Here is a 19572-nt window from a genome sequence, read left to right as displayed (position 1 = left end):
GTAAATAAGTAATTAAGCTCGCTTCCATGATCGACCGTCTCATATCCCATATTCGGCGCACAGTCGAATCGTATAATAATAAAGGAAAAATAAAAAAAAAAAAAGGATAAAAATAAAAAAAAATGGTATAAGAGATACTTTAATAAAACGATAATTATACAATGATATAAATATCAAAAATATTATACTAGGTCTTTCTTCTGTCGTAAATCGAATCGACGTTCTACTGATCTGTGATCATTGTCAGATTCTTGATAAACCGGAAGGCCGATTAGTTAGATGATTTTGAATTCAATTCTTACGAACTATTCTCAGTCGTAATATCTTTGATAACTTAGTTTTATCTTATTGCAAATTGTAAAGATTATATATTATATATATATATATATATATATATAATTGTTAATTGAAAAGAAGAAAAAAAAATGGGGAGAAAATACCTGATTGTGAATAATATCTAAGCTGTTGTGCATATATTTTAAAATCAGAATAAATATTATTTAAATGAAACATCGGTTCAGTGATCCAATTCGCTTATAAGTTTTGGAATCACGACAATAAAATGTGTCGTACAAAAATTTTTTTATAACTATTTATTTATAGCATTTAATAAAAATGACATATGGAAAGATAAAAAAATTATGTAGATTATATTATGTACAATTTGTAGTCGCAATATTGTCATTATTTGGATAGAATAAAATTGTTGTCGTGATTCTAAATATTCGTATTATTTTAATTTTCGTTATTCTACAATTTTTATCTCAAATCTTCTTACTCAAATTTTTTTCAAAATCGTAACTATTTGTTGTAATTTACGTACGATAGAAATGTTGAAAAGAATTTTAATGGAATACTAAAGTTAGCTGCTATTTTAAATTCACTTATGTTACATGGTTGTATCCGTTTCTTTACGACGATCCTCGAGAACCGCGCGACAGTAACGACCGCATAAAACACCGAATTTCTTGTCGTTTAGCCGAATACCGAAATATTTTAGATATTATATCTTATATTTTATTTCCCTTGTTAAACATGGCTCATTTAATCTTTACAAACACCAGTTCAGTTCTCTCACAGCTATATCGAATTTTCATTATAATTTTTCTAGCGTAATAATTTTCAACAATTCTCCTCGACACATTATTTTTTGGATCTATGCGATTTTTATTTTTTTATTTTTTTTTCTATAAATATTTTATTCTTCGAATATAAATAGCATATGATAAACTTTGAAGATTGTTAAATGTAAATGTAACTAAACTGAGCATAATCGTATAATCTTAATCATCGAGTCTCTTTTCAAACAAGTCTTTTTTAGAGACCTAGTTTTTCTCAAAGGGCAGAATTCTTTTAAATTTTTAATATTATCAAAGGCCACGAAAGTGGAACTCACTTCGCAAGTCTTAATTAATTCTCGATTCTTGATTTCGTGCTATCGTCTCTCAAATTCAATTTGAGCCAATTCATCGTACTTACATACGCCTGTCATTAGTAAGCAGACATTTATAGAGAAATTTGATCCATGAGGTAAAAGCATATCGATGCTTAATCGATTAAATCGATACTCGGTTTACGATACAGTTGTCGTTTGTTCGATTAGATAAGATATTATTTCTAATCGGGTTTTGCTTATTTAATTTTTTCATTAATAATAATTAATTAGATATATTAGATAACAATGTATTAAATTAATCTGACATTTTATTTAGATTTATAATAATTATTTTAATGTGTAAATTTTCAGAGATTTAAATTTTGTTCATGGATTGCGTGATGTAAATTTAATCTTTAAAAAATTTTTATCGTTGGATAAAATTATAACGCATTAAAATTGTTATATGAGAAAACATTCTCTTTAAAATATTTTAAAGATATGTGCTCATTAAATAATGAAATTTAAATGTTTTTTATAAATTATCATAAATAATAAGATATTTTTGAAATTTAAAAATTCAAATATTTTTATCTTATGGCAATTTTAACGAAATCTCGTGTGTATTTTATACAACTTAAGCGAATAATTAAGACTATATCGATTAATTTTTTTTACATGATCCGTAAATAAAATTTAAATTTTGTTTAAAAAAATAAACATTGAAGAAAGTTTTTTTTTAAAACAAATTTCATTAAAAAATTTCTATTTATATTTTTTGTAATGTTTTAAAAAATAAATTTTCCTCTGTTTTTTGAAAATTAATAAAAATTAATTGAAAATTTATGATTCAATTATAATTTCATTTATTATAAAATATGTACTTTTATTTTTCATGGTGCAGATCTTTAATTTCTCTGAACCAACAAATGTGCATTTATGGCTAATTATTATACGTTTAGATATAAAACGACCAAAAATTTATTTCAGAAATGTATATCTTCAATGTAGAAACACATATATAGATGGCAATAAATTTTCTGGACTGTGCCTTCCATATTTTTATAACATATTTTGTCATATTTGTTCCAATATTATTTTTTATTAATAATTTTTATTCTTTTTTTAAATTTTTCTAATTTGTTAATATTAGTTAATTGTTAATTTTGTTGATAAATTTTTTCCCTAATAAGTTTCTCAAAAAATGGGAAATGAATATGAAAAGATTGGCCTAATTATAATTTATATATTTTTTTTTAGAATTTTTCATGTCTTCAATGTACATTGATCCCTAGTTCTAGGATAAAAATTTCGATTTATAATCGATTGTATCACACAATGTTTGATTTTCATCTACCATGTTGAAGATGCCTAGAGCTATTGTCCTGTAGAGTTACCAACTGTTATTGCACTAGTTGTGTGGGGAAGCTGTAATTCAAACACAACATACAGTCATGAAGATGTTTTGTTAAGGCTTTATGCGATGTTCCATTTCCTGTGTTTTGGGAGTTACACTGTTAAACATGTCAATTGAAATTTCTCGAGATATTGTTAAATATAATGCTATTTTGAAGATCTATTTTGAAGCAGAGAAATCAGAAATTCATATTTTTATATTTATAAGTGTCTAGGATTTCCTTCAATATTTTTATTTCTATAAGAAGTAAAATAAAGAGTTTAGAACTTACAATGGGTTAGTTTAATTAATTAATAATTAATATTATTATTTACAATCTATAAAAACAAATATTTTTATAAACTTAAAATCCTAAAATTGAATTTATTGAGTGATTCAACTATCTTTTTCCAAGAGACTTTTAATTTTTTTATTATATAATAATAATTACTAATAAAAGAAAAATGGAGAAAAGATTAAATAAATTAAAATTATCTTGATTAACTATTTTATTTATATGATATTTAAATAGAAATATATAGGATATTTAAGTAGAATAAAAAAAGAAACTGGTTGGATAATAAAAAGATTAAAATGAATATAAGGTACAAATATTTCATGATATCTCGATCAAGGTTAGAGATTTCGAGGTTATCTTTTTTTTTTCGATTAAATGACACAACAATGCGGCAGGCCACAGGCCGATACCAATAAATCCAAGAGAATTGTGGAGGAAGCCAGTCGCTCGGATATCCGGGATTTCGTTCTGCTCGAATAAGGGAATATTAAACTTTATTGCGATTTTTGCGCTCATATAATCCACCATTTTATCTCACCGCTGTGTTTTATTAAACGATAATTCTATATGTAATATACATGCACGTTCGTATTTATATGACAGGTTTCTCTGTTCGAATGAAAAAAATTTGTTGTTTTATTCTCCTTTTTTTGTTTTGGTTCGAAACTTTTCAAATTGTTTCGAAGAGATAAATAGCGATGATACATTTTATTATCAATTATATTATACGAATAAAGTTTAATTCTTTTTAATTAGAACAACAATTTTTCACTATAAATTATATAGCTGTAAGTTTTTCACTATGTCGAAGCTTATGTTGAAACTGTATTTCAGAATCAGAATTATATCATTTCGATATGAAAAAGATAAATAATTATTGGTAAATTATCAATATTAAAATAAATAAACTAAATATTTTACTTAAATAATTATTTGAATAAGAATTTATTATAATAGTACAATTAAATTGGTTGAAATATTTTTTTCGGTAATGAAAGTCAATTTGTGTTTTTTTCTACGTAATCGATGATTAAACTTTTCGAAATGAATTGAATTAATTGAAATAGTTAAAAAAAAAATATATATGGATTATGAAAGAAAAGCACGCATCTTATCTTTCTTGCCCGTAAATATTTATATCTTTGCGTTTGTAGTTGCAGTCACGTAACGGTTGCGATGTAAAATGCATAAGAAGCAAAGGAATCAAATGAGAAGCAGCTTCGTGAAATGACGTACCAAGTTTCCGTTTATATAAAATGCTAGATTCTGAAGATGTTCAAACTATATCTATGCGTGAAGATTAAGCTTTACTATATTTCTTTTTTTATTGTTAAATAAATGAAGAAGAGAAATAAAAAGAAATCTAAATTATTTAATTTTTGGATCTAATACTGTGGTGCACATTTAACATAGATATGATATCTTGATCAGATTGACAAAAATATTGAAAGATGTTAGAAGAGATCTTTTATTATAAAGATTCGTTATTTTTTTAATATTTTAATAATCATTTGATTAGAATAATTCCCTTTTTCAATCAATAATAAATTTTCTTATAATTTTTACCATTTATTTATGAATAAAATATAAATTATTTATTGAAAATGTAATAATTTGATTCATAATTTAATATGAAATGTTAAGTTTTTTTTTCAATAATCTTTAAAAATTTAAGTCAAAATACATACGTAGCAGGAGACCTTATTAAATATTCTATGAATGATATTAATATTATTATTATTTTACAAGATTGTATTTTACATGATAAGATTCGTAATATAGTTATTATTATATTACAGTAAAACGTATTATATTGTCGAATATTTTCAATATAATAAATTTTTTTTTATATAGCTTTGTCTTATATATTCGCCAGCGAAATAATCGAATTTCAAGTTAACGAAATAGACATACTGAACATGAACATGCAACAGTTAGCCATATGGAATGATGCTACATTTTATTATACAAGCAAATATATGTATATATATATATATATATAATATACATAATATATCCTTATATAATATATAAATATTCTAATTTAAATATTTTTTAACAAATTTGGTTTTTATAATCACGGATTATTTTCCAGAGACTAGAACAACAAATCAAATCGAATAGATAATAAATATAATCTATGGATCAGCCTTAATCGATCATTGATAAAAATATGTGAACTTTGTTTTTCTGTTTTCATTTAAACAGCATTTAAACAGCAATTAATTGCACCGGGTTCCCAGATAATTATTGGTTCCTGCAGCTGAAAATGAAAGAATATGAATTTATTACAGGATTAAAAATTTTATTACAGATTGCAGAGGAGTGTTCTTTTCTTTTCTTTCTTTTTAAAAACGATAAATTTATTCTTTTTTTTTTTTTTTTTTTTAAGAAATTGATGCCAATGGATGAACAGAATCATTATTATGATACTTACAACAAAGGCCTTTAAATCGACTTGAAGAAGTCATCCCGTAATTGCTACAGGCAGGTTGGCCTTGCTCATACGGTAGATGACCGTCTACGTTATCGCTACAATGTAAGAATATAATCTGAATACGATAAACAAAATGATTTTAAGACGATTAGATTAAATTAAATTAAAATTAGATAAGATTAAAATCTATTAAAATTATTAAAAAATATTTGAAAATATTTAGTAGAGATATAGAGAATTGTGAAGAAATAATTAGAATCAATAGAAATTGTTTAGGGATATTGATAGAGTTACTAGAACTTGTAACTTTTTACTAGAGATTTTAAAAGAATTATGAAAAGTTACTAGAAACATTCGAGATTATTTAGATATAATTATTAGAATAACTAGATAGTGAGAAAATATTAATTATTAACAGCTAAAGAGAATTTTAGGGATTTTTAGGTTATAAAATTAATGGTATTTTTAGAATTAATAGAAATTTATGTAAAACTATATAAATTTACAAGAGATAACATAATTATAAGCAATTGTGAAAAGTTGTAGAGAATTATGAAACTAAAACTACATGAAATTATAAAGTTTTAGAATTTTAGAGTTTTAGAGTTTTACAATTGAAACTTCATAAATTATCGAAATTGAGACAATTTGAGACAGTTTTTAGAAAAAAAATATATTTACATTTCTTTTTTTTCTATTTCGATAAATTATTATATTTTTCAAATTCTTAATCTTGTTATCTTTCTTTTCAATTCTTTTTAAACATTAGACAATTAGAAAAATAGAAATAAACTCAATTGCTTACAATTTGGTTTGATAAAATTTGAAAGAATCATTTGAGGATTTAAAGAATTTTGAAGAAATTTTTCTAAAAATTCGATCGAGACACAAGTTTGCGAAAATTGTGGATTCCAATTGGCCTATTTAGAGTAAAAAAAGATGGCATATTCAATTTATCGGCGGTAATAAGTTGGCGATCGACAGGAAATATATGTGAAGCAACAAAATTTATGGTTGGATTCAATATGTCATTTCATATGAAAGCCTCCGATCTCTTTTATAAGAAATATTGAGGCCATCAGATTTTCCATTTCCTTCTATCTACTGAAATCGATTAAAAATTGATTTTTACCAAAATACTAAAAATCTTAATTAATTAATAATTTCGAAAACAATCATTTTGCGAAAATTCTTTTTGAAGAAAATTCGCGACATAGATTTGAATGTAGAGAAGAATATGGAAAAATTGACTGAAAATAAAGATCAAATTCTCACCCAGGTGCATAATTGCATACGTAATTTTTGATGTATCCATGGCCCGCATCAAAATAGTAAGTATAACCACAGCCTATTAAATGACTATTAGCCCAGAATATCTGAAATAAAAATCTGGTTCATATCTCTTTGCATTTTTTAAGAAAGGATAACATACTTCATAACAGAGTTACTGCTTTTTTATATGCATTTTTTTATGTTTTATTAAAAGCTAGAGTTTTTTATTAATTTTTTTAAATAATATTGCAGTCATCATTTTTTTTTAGTTGAATATTCAGTTTATTAATTTTTTAATTTTTTCAGTTATTATATTAAACAATTATTTTCTCTTTATTAAAGATAAAAGTGATTATTGATTAAAAATAAGAATCTTTCATTACATCATTATAGAATCTAAATTGTTAGTTTTTACCAACAATTGTGTAAACATAAAAAGAAGATGTTCTAAAGGTAAAAAAGAAGTTCAATGAAAAACAAAAATATGAAAAGAAGAGACTAATTTTTTGTATTATTTTAATCGAAATTGAATCAATATGATGACCATAAAATACAGTAATTTCTTTTTTAAAGGATAGAAAATGTATTTAAAAAGATCTATCAACCTGATTGTAATGGCTAATACCGCCCTTATATTGCACTTCGTTGAACCAATTGTAGATCGCTTGACGCCAGTCTGGCAAATCGTTGAATTGCGTCGATGAAATTGTTTTAAGCATATTTTGTTCCACATAGAATCCCCCTGTATACATCGATCATCATTAATCGTGATCTATAATCTTTTTCTTTGTCGAAAGAGCAGTCAATCGTTCTTTCTTTTATCTCGATGATTTTTTATTTCTAATTTGTTTATTTATTTATTTTAATTTATAAATTATATATATATATATACTATTCTTGGATAAATCAATGGTACTCAGACATTACGAGCTGAACAGAGCCATCTATATTCTTGAACATCATTTTCTATGATAAAAGACTCCTATTTAAAATTTTCAATATTATTCAAATTTTCATAGAAATATAGAGAAATATCATTTTAGAAATATATATTTTTTATAAGGATAGAATGTCAAAATCAATAGTGAATACATTAAATAACGATTGAACAGAAAAAATTTATATTTTTACACGTCTGAATATCAGATGTTTCATAAGAAGACAGAAGAGAGAAGAAAAATTGGAGGATCTGTCATGGGACATATATTAAGTAGATAACTTATGTGTCAGTTTTCCTATACCCACCACCAGAGGGATGCACACGGAAAATACTTCTCGAAAGTAACTCGTGTAACTATGAGCATATAGGGAATATCATTTTTCTATAAACATTCTTTGACTGAACTTTCAATATTTTCTCGCATTCCTAATTTTTTGAAAATATTTTTTTATTAACACTAGAATTACCATACCAATCAAAATTATTACAATTTTATTTTAAAATTCTTATTTCGTATTATATTTTTTCCCACCAATGATATATTTATTCAAAATTAAAATAATTTTGTATCGCTACTAGTCAAAATGACTGATATTTGTCAAATTCAAGAGAGATTTCTCAATGATTATAATTCTTAAAATAATTATCGCAAATCTACTCACGAATATGTCTGACAGGATCGCGGATCTCAGCACATTTAGTTGCCCAATTTTGCGCCATATCAGCAAGTTCATCGTCCCAGGTCTGAAAAAAGAATCACTGATTTTATTTTCGAAGATAAATTTGCATAAAAATAATGGCCACAAGTTAAAAGTTATATTAAATTTTTTTTTTTAAGTAAATATTGAGAAGATTGAGCGAAAATTATCTCTTACCAGCTCTCTCATATTGGCAGCAGTAGGCATTCCTTGGATCTCTCCAAAACTTATTTTTTGTCTAATATCATTATGCTCATCTAAAATTAGTTGTTTATCTTGACAGGATACTTGGTCGGATTCTATAAATAAATCCATTATATCAATAAGATTTAATTCTTTATATTCGGAATTTTTTTATTTCTTATGAGAAATAAATTTTCCGACTGAAATTATTTTCGTTTCTGAAAAAAGTCAAGATATAAAAATATAATGATATAACGTTGAAATGACACGACGAAGATAGACGAAGAATCGAAGAGTTCAGAATGTTTTTTTAGTTTTTGAATGTGAATCTTTGTAGGAAATTTAATACTAACTAAATTTCAAACTCGATTGTTCTGAACATCAGTTAAGTTTAAGATTAACAAGCCTTTAGGGAAAATTAAGGATGATCTAATGCGAGCAAAATCTTCAGAGAATAGTAAGAAGTATTTTATATAGGGTGATTCGCAAGTAACAAAATATATTCCTTTCAATACTTTTTTTTATATAAACGTCAACGTCAATTCACGAAACTTTAACTCGTTAAAATTTGTCGCCATCTTTCTTCCTTTCTTTCTTTCTTTCCCTCTCTTTTCTTTCGTTCGTTTCCTTAGTCACCACGATTGGCCAACTTGACAGAAACTTTCTCTAAAGGAATCTGCTTTAACGACGTTTCCCTCTGTCTTTTCCACGGACAACTTTTGTCCCTCCATATTCCTCTCCTTAATAACTTTTAGCTCCTCGACGAGCAGCAAAGAATGCAAATTTCTGTCTCGAGACGAGACGTGGAATTGGCAATCGAATTTTCCCTCAAAATCTTAGGGAATATTTTTACCAACTTCCACTACCGTCTATCGATTAACTTGAAGAAATTCAATCCTTGATATTGGATATTGAACATCGTCGAATTTAATTAAAGGCCAATGAAATTTTCAATACTTGGAAAAAATTTAAATTTGAAATTTACACGTGAAATTTGCGAAGAATTATTATCACCATTATTCATTTTCGCCCGTACGTGAAACGAGAGTTTCGAGCAAAGAGTACCGTTTTCAATAACAATTCGACCAACCATCTTGGTGTCAGTGTAGAATGTCAGTGTAGAGCGCACGGATTTCCCGTAATTAAGTAGCAACTGCTTTAATTCGTGAATGCAATCGAATTTCGTGGTTGCTCGCACAGGGTGAATACGCTATTTTTATCGTCGAATCGATGCACAGTCGTATTGAAATGTAATAGATTTCAATTTTCTCCCCGTAAATAATATACGAGATGAATTATTCATGAAGCTAGGCCGGCACACAGATGGACGAAAGCGGAGCAATAAAGTTGCTTCGCTTCTTCTTCTTCCACTCTTTTTTCTCCGTTCTACGTTTATTTTATCCCTTGTCCTTTTAATTGCATCGAATTTATTCGGCGATATTAATAATTCCGGTACAAATGTATCATCGGAAGTCGAGGAGGGAAAAAAAATTTTTTCCCCACTGCAAATCTGTTTTGTTCCCTCTTTTCTTCTTTTCTTTTTTTCCTCTCTCGAAACAATACAATCTCTTTTAAATCACGAATTTATTCTACCAAATTTAAACACATAAACGAGAAACGTTTTCTCCACGGTTTACAATCAATTTCTTTCTTTTCCAATTAATTGTAATATCTTTTATAATTATTTGCTTAATCACGTCGAATTTACTTTTATTTTATTTTATCACATCTGAAATAAGAAATGTATTATTGCAAATCAATCCTTCACGATCTGCAATCCATTATTTCTTTTCTTCCCCTCCCTTAAATAATTCTTTTCGAAATAAACGATACAATGATGTGTAAAATAAGATCTTTTTTAAGTCGAATAATCGAGGGTAATTAGGTTTTGTATCATCATTCAAAAGCGACTCGCGTCGATCTTTGCTCGAATTTCTGAAATTTTAAATTTATATCGCGAAAATATTCGACCAATTTCGCCTCTTAACAGGTCGCGAGAGTTATCATTCTCCCCTCCTCCCCTTTCGTGGTTTTGTCGTAACGACGGTGGAATTATTCAAATTCTGAATAATTCGCGCCACGTTTCCATGTACAACCCGACATCAGGTTACCGCGGAAATTAAAATAATTTTCTTTGTTTCCAATTTTCCACGTTCCCCTCGTTGCTGGGAAAACTGAAATTACCGCAAACGCGACGCGAAACGTTTAATTTTATTCCCAGGTTATTATTTTTACGAAACCTAGGGGAAAACTGTAAATTGATTAATCAAATTCAAATTTCACACGAAAATTTAGAAAAAGATCGCGATCAATTTCAATTTTTACAATTTTCTTACCACGATTGATTGATTGATTTAACATTTTTTTCTTTTCTTTGTTAATTCAATTATATTTGTTTCTATTCCCATTTCCAACCGTGTCACGATTTTTTTCATTAAACGAAGGAAGAAGAGATTCGGCCGTTATTACTAGATTGGTTGGATGAAAAAATAGCGAATCGGTTGGCAATACTGAATACTGGTTTCTTTTTGCAGTGGAAATGAGGAAGGCTTGGCCTGTTACGTAGTAACGATTCAGCCGACACCTGCTGCTAACTCTATTCTCTTGTCGTAGTACTTGGTTAAATGGATTTCGCCGGGAATGGACTTGCCAGCTTGTTAAATAAATAGTCCTTGGCTGCTGACCTCCATTCAAAGTTTTCCCCCCAGTTATTTCTATTCCTTCGAGAACATCTTTCTCGATCATTCTCGACCATCTCGATCGATAATTCTATCCTTCTCTATTTTATTTCCCTTCTCTAGGGATTTTTTCCTCCATTTTACGATACACACATATATATATAAATTAATGGAAAATAAATTACTCTCTTTTTCTTTCTTCTGTTTGCTCTCTCAAATCCTTTTTATTTTCGCTAAATCTTTTCCCTAGACGATCCCCCCGGAACAATGACAAATTCCCTAGATACATTTCCACCGTTAATTAAGTATTTCCCTAGAGGAATCCATTCGAATTTACTTACTCTCCTTACTTTTTCTTACTTTCTTTCCATTAAAAATTTCTCTAATTATTCTCTCTCTCTCTCTCTCTCTCTATCTCTATCTTTCTTTCTCTCTCTCTTCTTAAGATAAATTTCCCAAGAATGGGAAAAAAAAGTTTTTTTTGCGAATCGCCAAAGTTCCAGAAACTTTTCCCTCCCCTTCCCCCCCTTTCTTCCGGCGAAATCGAATAGTTTTTTAATCGGGACGATTCAAGACTCCAAGGTGTAGGAAGGAGTTGCCGGTCGGAGCGGAAAACTGGTGGAAAGGAAATCAGGGCACGGGTCGTCGTAGAGGCCCGTCACATCTCGGGTAAAATTTCGTATTCCGGTCCGCACAGTTTCTCCGTTCCTCCTCGTCGCTCTAGACGGGAATATTCACGAGCGGAACCGAGATACGCGATCGTTGAACGAACTTGACTAATTGCCGCTTCGAGAAACTGTTATTCAACAGGGAGGAGGGAGGGGGGAGGGGCGAGTGTTGCACTCGGGACAAACGAAACCACTTCTTCTTCTTCTTCTTCTCCATTCTTCTTCGGTAATTGGAGGATCCCAATGCATTGATAACCGGTTTAAAAACACCGAAGGGACGGAACAATTGGGAAAGGGAACGAGAGAGATAAAAAGTTTAAGGGAGGAGGGGAGGGAGGATCGAAAGAAGGGGAAAGTTGGTTATTTCGAAAACGAACGTTCAGATAAAGGATACATATATACGTACATACATACATTTTTATCATTGAAATTAATTTCAGATAAGGAATTATCTTAATTGCAAACGATACAAAGGTATAGGAAATTATAACACGTTGTACGTTTCTTTTTATAGTTTCCATTCCCATTGCTCGAAATATTTCGTGTACAACTTTTAATTACATCGCGTGTGTAATTTTCATTGGCCTGCAATTTTATTGCAAAAAAAGCAAAAGATATATTTCTTATCTTTACAACAACTGTTTCACTTTTTTTTTTTTTTTTTGATAATTTCAATTAATTTTATTTTATTAGATTGAAATTAATAATTTAATTTTAAATTTTTTAATAATTTTTTTTACAATAATCACGCCGCGATCATAGATTTCGTTTATTTGCAATAAAGATAATTCCTCGCCTCGAAACGGGCTTATCAATTACGTCGATGCGATTTTCGTTCATTTTTTACGATCAGATGATCCATAAACCGATCTAGGTTAGAGGAAGGATTATTTCTCCAAGTTTAAACGCGCGATCGTGATTAGTCGTTCTCGTTTTCATTTAACCTTGTTGTGTAAAAGATTCGACGAAGGGGTTGGAAAATCCACGGCACGGATCGTGGACAGATTATTCGAATTGTAAATTCTCTATAGTTAAACGAGCTTTCGACCGAGCCAGACGAATTCAACGGTGACGAAAAGCAGTAAATTTTCATGCGCAACGATGCTGAGATCGAGGCAAACGATCGCAGTGAGAAAATTCTTCGAACCTTTCGAATCGTTTCACGGTTTATTCTCTAACGAAGAACGAAGATTGTTCAGAAAGAAGATTTGCAATTTTCCTCCTCGATGATTGGCGACTCTCATTCTCTTTTCTTTATCTCGAAATTCTCCTAATTTGTTATTCTACATTTATTATAATTGTACGAATTTTTCCAATTTTCTTCTCTTTTTTTAAATTTTTGAACTTTTGTAATTTTCCATTCGAATTGTCAATCGATTACTTTTTTTTTAATAACTTGATTACTAATTTCCAATTTTGCTCATTTCCTAAATCTTATTAATTATTATTATATAATTTTTATAATTATTATTAATTATTATATATTATTAATTTCGTTGATATTATCGAAAATAATAATTTATAAATTGGTTATCGTGATTACAATTCATTCGAATTAGAATCTTTATTAGAAGCATTAGAATCAATTGTGATTCTTACTTACTCAGCAAAGCCTTGCCAATGCAGGAATTAACATCCGCCGAAGCGGTTGAAACGAAGATGAAAATCAATGTCAGTCGAATTGTTCCCTCCCGCGCCATTTTCTCGATTTTCTCGCGACGAACGGAATTTCTTGGTCGGAAAAATCTTTCACATAGGAGAAAGATTATTGGACGATGGTTCCAGATCGGTCGATAAAACAGATCGATTCGCAAGTGGGAACCCGTCGTAGGAATCGGACGAACTGACAGGCGAGCAGGGCCGCGCGTTGGCCTTTATATTCTCCATCTGTCCCATAGTTTGGAACGTGTAATTGTTCCTGTTTCCCCTGGTGGGGAATTCAATGATTGGATGGAATCGGGGTGACGAGTTTCAAAGTCACCAAGGGAGAATTTTTTGTCGTCAGCGAATGATATCCTAGTGAATTTTATAGGAATTATCAGATCTAGATATTTTCCCCCATATCTGGTAACTTTAGATATATTTAGATATATTTTTTAAATTAATTAAGTTTGTATACGAATAATTTTACATTGATATTTTGTTTATAATTTAATTAATTTTATAAAATAATTAATTTTGTACAATAATATATATTTGATAAATATTTTTAATAATTATCGCATTATATCGATACGATTAGTAAGTAACTTTTTAGAATGGGTTTGTTAAAAATATGTATAACTATTGAGATAAGTTAATATTAAATTTGGGACATTAAGTATATTGATATTGACTTTAATTAAGTTTGAATCCAATTGGTGATAAATTTGAATCAGAATTCGGTTACGTTCAAGCTTAAGTTTTACTTTTATTAAATCAAGATTCGATTTACGTTTTTATTAAGTTTCAGTTAAGCTAAGATTACGTGTTCATGTTAGTTCTCAGTCAAGGTTTGATTCGATCCGGGTTAAACTTGAGTTAATTAAAGGTTTGAGTTACGTTTGCGTCGGTCAAGGGTCAATCTGATGTTTAGGTTAGGTTTAGATTAAGATAAAAGCCTTTTGAACTTTCCACGTTTATAATCTTCGATTATTCGCAAAGAGAATTTCTATTATTGTGGAAAATATTCAATTACGAGGCATCTAAGTTTAATCTCTAAGAGTTAAAAAAAATAACGCGACGTTTCAAATAAATTTTCGACGTACAAAAGTTCCCTAGTTGAAAGCTTGTACATGGAAATTCCCCATGTTTCCTACCAACTTTCCTTGCTTGTTGGCTTTTTAACAAATTAAAACGTCACCTCGTGGAATGCATATCTCGATAATTAATGTGCTGGTAGTGTATTACAAGATTAATAACACTTTCCACAAATGCAGATTGTGGATGATATCCCAACTAGTTAAGACGGAGAAGTTCCAAGTTTCCCGAGAGATGCTGTATCTCCTTACAAAAGGTGCGATTATTTCGAACCTTACTAATTGTACGTGATTAAACTTTGCTTGTGTTAATGTGTCTACCGAAATATAAACGCAAAATTCTTTTTTTGCTATTCGTTAATTTTAGTTAACTATCTGCAAAAAAAAAAAAATTTTATCAAGAAAAAAATCTTTATCTTTCTCGATTTCATAAAATTTGGTTTAATAATTTACACCAAATAATGTTTTCACGAGATATAAAAATAATTTTGCAATTTACATAAAGGTTAAAAAAATACAAACGAACAAAAAAAAGGATTAAAACTTCAGTGTCTTTGCAACTTGTAAAATTACTCGAGCAATTATTTTCACGTATAAAATCGGACCTTTCGTGAAATTTTAACGACACGTATCGATTTTCGATTATCGGTTTCCCATTGAGATGATTAGATAATTAATTATTGGCCTAACAGTTAATTGGAAAATGGAATAAATATTTCGATAATTTGAAACGATTTTAAACATCGATTAAATGCAGATTTCTTAAAACAACAATAGCATTTTCAAAGAATGTATTTGGTGATCAACAGATCAGTCAGAATCTCGAATAAATTATTAAGTATTCCGAGTATTATTATTATTATTATAATTTTCACCTCCATACTTTAATTCACGTACTTTTCTTTTTTCTTTCTTTCTTAAAATCCAATCGAATCCACGATTTATTTGGAGACCAAGAACAAGTTCACAGTCTCCTCTTTTCTTGCTTAAAAAGATCACACGAAAACGAAAAGAAATTTTTAATTAATTCCAAACGAATGAATCTCGATCTACTTTTCGAGAATCACTTTTTTTGAGAACAATTCTTTATTACGAAAAATTTCGAAACACTCGAATTAACGAATTTTTCAAATCGGATTAAAATAATTAACCTAAAAATCTTTTCATCTATGATGAAAAAAAAAAAAAAAAGATAAAACGGAAGATTAAAATTATCATTAAGACACAACAGTGTGACGATGGTGGTTTGTAGAGAGAGAGAGAGAGAGAGAAAGAGAGAGAGAAAAAAAGAAAAGAAAAGAAAAGAAAAAAATAGTCGAGAGAAACAAGACACGTTTTAAACGCTGAACGTGAGGTAGCCTGAGCAGTTTGTTAAACCGAAAGTTAGCCCGAAATGATTTATCTGTTGGCGAACGTGCGAAAAGCGTCTGCTGCTCGCGAATGCACGCCGCGCCAGGGCCGCGTGCACTTTGGAATGCAAATTCCTCCGCCACTTTGCGCCCCACCGAGAAAATTTTCTCCACGCGAAACGTGCCCTGCGTTTCGCCTTGTCTACTTCGATTTATTTCCCGCCGATGCCTCGCCCCTCTACTCCGCACTCCCTCCGAGTTTCCTATATATAACTGCGAACAATTTCATTTTCTTTCTCAACTTTTACCTCCAAGAATACTTTTTCCTATCCTTTTTTCTTTTTTTTTTTTTTTTTTTGGGGAGTTTCATTTTACTTTTAATTTTTCTACAGATTTCGAAGAGATTTTAAAAAACTCACGCATCATTCGTGAATATATTTTTCAAATTTTCAATTAATGAGAATGATTTATTATATCATTATAGATTTATTATATTTACTTATGATGGTTGAATGATTTTAAATTAATTTTTTATTTTCGCGAGGAGATGAAATTCGGAATGAATTGAATTCGTATAAATTTGCATTATCGACTGAGTACGTACGAATAATATTCTGATGGAAGATAATATTGGGATGAGTGGATAATTCAACGTTTTTAATTGAACGAAAATTTAAATAATAAAATTTTTAAACTTCTTCTCTCGCTTCTTTTTCTATTTTTCTTTTTTCTTCTTCTTTTTTTTTTACGTTCATCATTAATTAAACAACCTGATTTATTCTCCTTCTGTTTACGATCAATAATATTGCCAATACAGATAAGTGTCAATAATACCAATAATATCGTCAATATCAATAAGAATCTAAAAATAAAACTATATAATGAAGATTGTATTATACCTTTACGATATTATTGCCAATAATATCGATTATACGGGCTCCTTAAAGAGAAGATAAGAAATGAAAGATGAAGCACAATCATCTTCGATCTTCATCTTGTTAGTTACCTTTCCAATGAAATGAAAAATAAATATTTCCTTTATCCATCTGCTAATCCAAATAAATAAACAAGAAATATTTCTCAATCTTTCATTATATTTTCTTACAAACCTTCTCTATTCAATTTCCCTCAAGATCGTACTCCTCCTTAAACCGAAACTTTTGACTCGTTCATAATTTCGTGACAATCGAAATTTAATACAATTTCGTGTGAAATATTTTTCACAAATTTCACAACACGAAATATCCAATTATCGCGACTCTTTTTTAACTCCTCTCCTTCAAGTTTCGAGGCAAGCCTCGAACGGGACGAGTATGGAAGGAAGGAATCGTCAATTGGTTTCGAGGTATCGCAATCAGGTTATCGATCAGATATTCTAAAAATATCTGATAGTTAAATGCGGTTTCACGTGTTATAACGAGTTTTCGCGGACCACTTGTCCTTGTTTCAATCAAAGAAGTCGTCTTGCCCGATGGCAACGATCAAAGGGAGGAGAAAGCTGATCCAAAGGAATCGCTCACTCGACTCCCCTCTTCGAATAAGTGTCGGATCGATTTTTCTTAATTGCATCCCCGCCAATTTCAATTCAACTTTTTCTTTTTCTTTTTTTTCTTCTTTTTCTTTTTCTCGCACGCTTCTTGTGCGTGCTCTTTGTCGATTAAATTTTGTTTTCTTTTTTCGAGTTTTGTGAGATGTGGAAAAAAATTTTGGAGATTAATGAAGAAACAACGGAAATAAAAATGATGTTTTAATTCGAATTAAGGAAAGAAAGGCGTTTAAGTTTGAAATTGTATTGGAAAATATCAAATTATTCGAGAAATGGTAAAAACGTGATGACGTTCCTTCCCCTCCCTTTTTTTTCTCCTTTCAATTTCGAACAATTTCAATTTATTGAAATTTCAATTTCAATTTTTCTGAACTCGTGATTTCGAATATTCTTCGAACGAGGTGTCTTTTTATTAAATTCTACGTTTCGTTATTAAATTCTACGTTAAAGCAATAATAAATGAAATGGATTATATCTGGATCCAATTAATTGAATAATAAAATTATGTAAAAACGAATACGAGGAAAGTAGAATTTTATTGCCAGAAATTTTGTATCAGCGGAAGTCGACGAATATAATGGCGCTCGAAATTTTCCCAAGAATTCTAAATTCTGAGAAATTTTCCATCGAAATTCTGACTTTTCATTAGAAGAACATAATTTAAAAGGGAGTGAAAATTTTCAGGAATTCAATCTTATCTCTTTTATATATATTCAAGAATAAAATTCTTATTATGAAATTTGCAATATTTATCTGTTTCATATCCCATAGCCATTTTTCGTCGTATCGAAAAATTCTCATTTTCCTCGAGTTAATGAAGAATACCATGTCCATCCACTTCGTATCGGATTTAAAGTCGGTTTTTCAGGGAGAGTAAAGCGAGAAATTGATCTCGCTTTTTTTATTCAAAAATAAATTTCTACGACTTTTACAACAAATAACGTTTTACATCTTCGACATTTACGTATTTTTCTTTTATTTTCGTTCTTCACACTGTTCACGTTATTTTATCCAATTTTTTTCTTTTTTACTACTGCTACCATTTCGATCTATTCTTTTTAATCGAGCAAACAATAAAACTTTTAAAACAACGATTTTTAAATTAGCATTGGCATTACACTATAAGAGATTTACATAAATAAAACTTTTGTAATTAATTTTTTTCATGAATATTATTATTTCCAAAATTGTTCCAAAGTCTTACCTCTTCAAGCAAAAATGGAGAAAGATATTATTCCCGTTTGAAAATTAAAAATGCACTCTTTGAAGAATAAAACTTATTTTCAATAATTTTCAATCTTTCCAGAATTTAATCTTTTAAAGAATATCCTTGGGATCCAATATTCCAATAAACCTTAGCCATAATAAAAAATGTATAAACAGTTATGAATTTCCATTCTTGAGACATTATCATTGACATTGAGCCTTGGACGTTAAACCAACGTCCTAATTTCACCTCGTCAAATGTTCGTTAATTAGGCACGTTAATTGGACAGGCGTTAATCAAGAGTCGTTAAATTAGCCTGTTAATAATCAGCACTCCCCTTAATGTTTAATTGAAAGACTCGTTAATTCGAATCACTGTTTCTCTCCACCAGAGATTAATCGGTGTTCCTTAATTACCTTCCTAATAATTGAAACTCCAACTGGGAGAATTCAACCCGATTTCCAAATTACACTGGGCCGCTCGTTAAGCCCGATCCGTCTGAAATTTTATTTTTATCTTATCTCGAGTGAAAGGAAACGGATAAGAACAATGCGTGTACAATTTTTATATTTTTCTTTTTTCACTTAAAAATACATATATATATATATTCGACTAATGATTTAATAATTTACTCGTTATAGAATTTATTCTAATTAAAAAAACTTATTAGATTTATTTATATGTTACAATGTTATTATTAAAATACGATCAATACATCGAATTCAAAATATTTTTCCCTTGTATTTTGGCTTTGTTATATTATATTCTCATATTATATATATATATA

The 19572-nt window shown here is 29.1% G+C and overlaps 1 protein-coding gene across 1 annotated transcript; it reads right to left on the bottom strand.

The window, feature by feature from the left end:
• Positions 1-5218: 5218 nt before the first annotated feature.
• Positions 5219-13645, bottom strand: LOC122717219 (venom allergen 5-like). Its single transcript, XM_043941064.1, has 7 exons — positions 13549-13645; positions 8594-8715; positions 8381-8462; positions 7384-7520; positions 6782-6882; positions 5507-5601; positions 5219-5332 (listed from the first exon to the last, which is right to left on the bottom strand). The coding sequence occupies exons 1-7, from the start codon at positions 13643-13645 to the stop codon at positions 5292-5294; spliced, it is 675 nt and encodes a 224-aa protein (XP_043796999.1). The 3' UTR covers positions 5219-5291.
• Between the last annotated feature and the right edge of the window lie 5927 nt (positions 13646-19572).

Source organism: Apis laboriosa, unplaced genomic scaffold (genome assembly GCF_014066325.1).
Source record: "Apis laboriosa isolate Shangri-la unplaced genomic scaffold, ASM1406632v1 scaffold4_cov146, whole genome shotgun sequence".
In the NCBI taxonomy this organism is placed as follows: domain Eukaryota; kingdom Metazoa; phylum Arthropoda; class Insecta; order Hymenoptera; family Apidae; genus Apis; species Apis laboriosa.
Note: the sequence above shows the minus strand (reverse complement) of the source record. Positions and strands in the feature narration are given on the sequence as shown.

Excerpts from the sequence above, each read along its gene's own strand:
- LOC122717219 (XM_043941064.1), bottom strand. The coding sequence starts at position 13,645 with ATGGCGCGGGAGGGAACAATTCGACTGACATTGATTTTCATCTTCGTT. Across the intron at positions 8,463-8,593 it reads CTGCCAATATGAGAGAGCTG|ACCTGGGACGATGAACTTGC; the intron begins GTAAGAGATAAT and ends TTCTTTTTTCAG. Across the intron at positions 5,333-5,506 it reads TCGATTTAAAGGCCTTTGTT|CTGCAGGAACCAATAATTAT; the intron begins GTAAGTATCATA and ends TTTCATTTTCAG.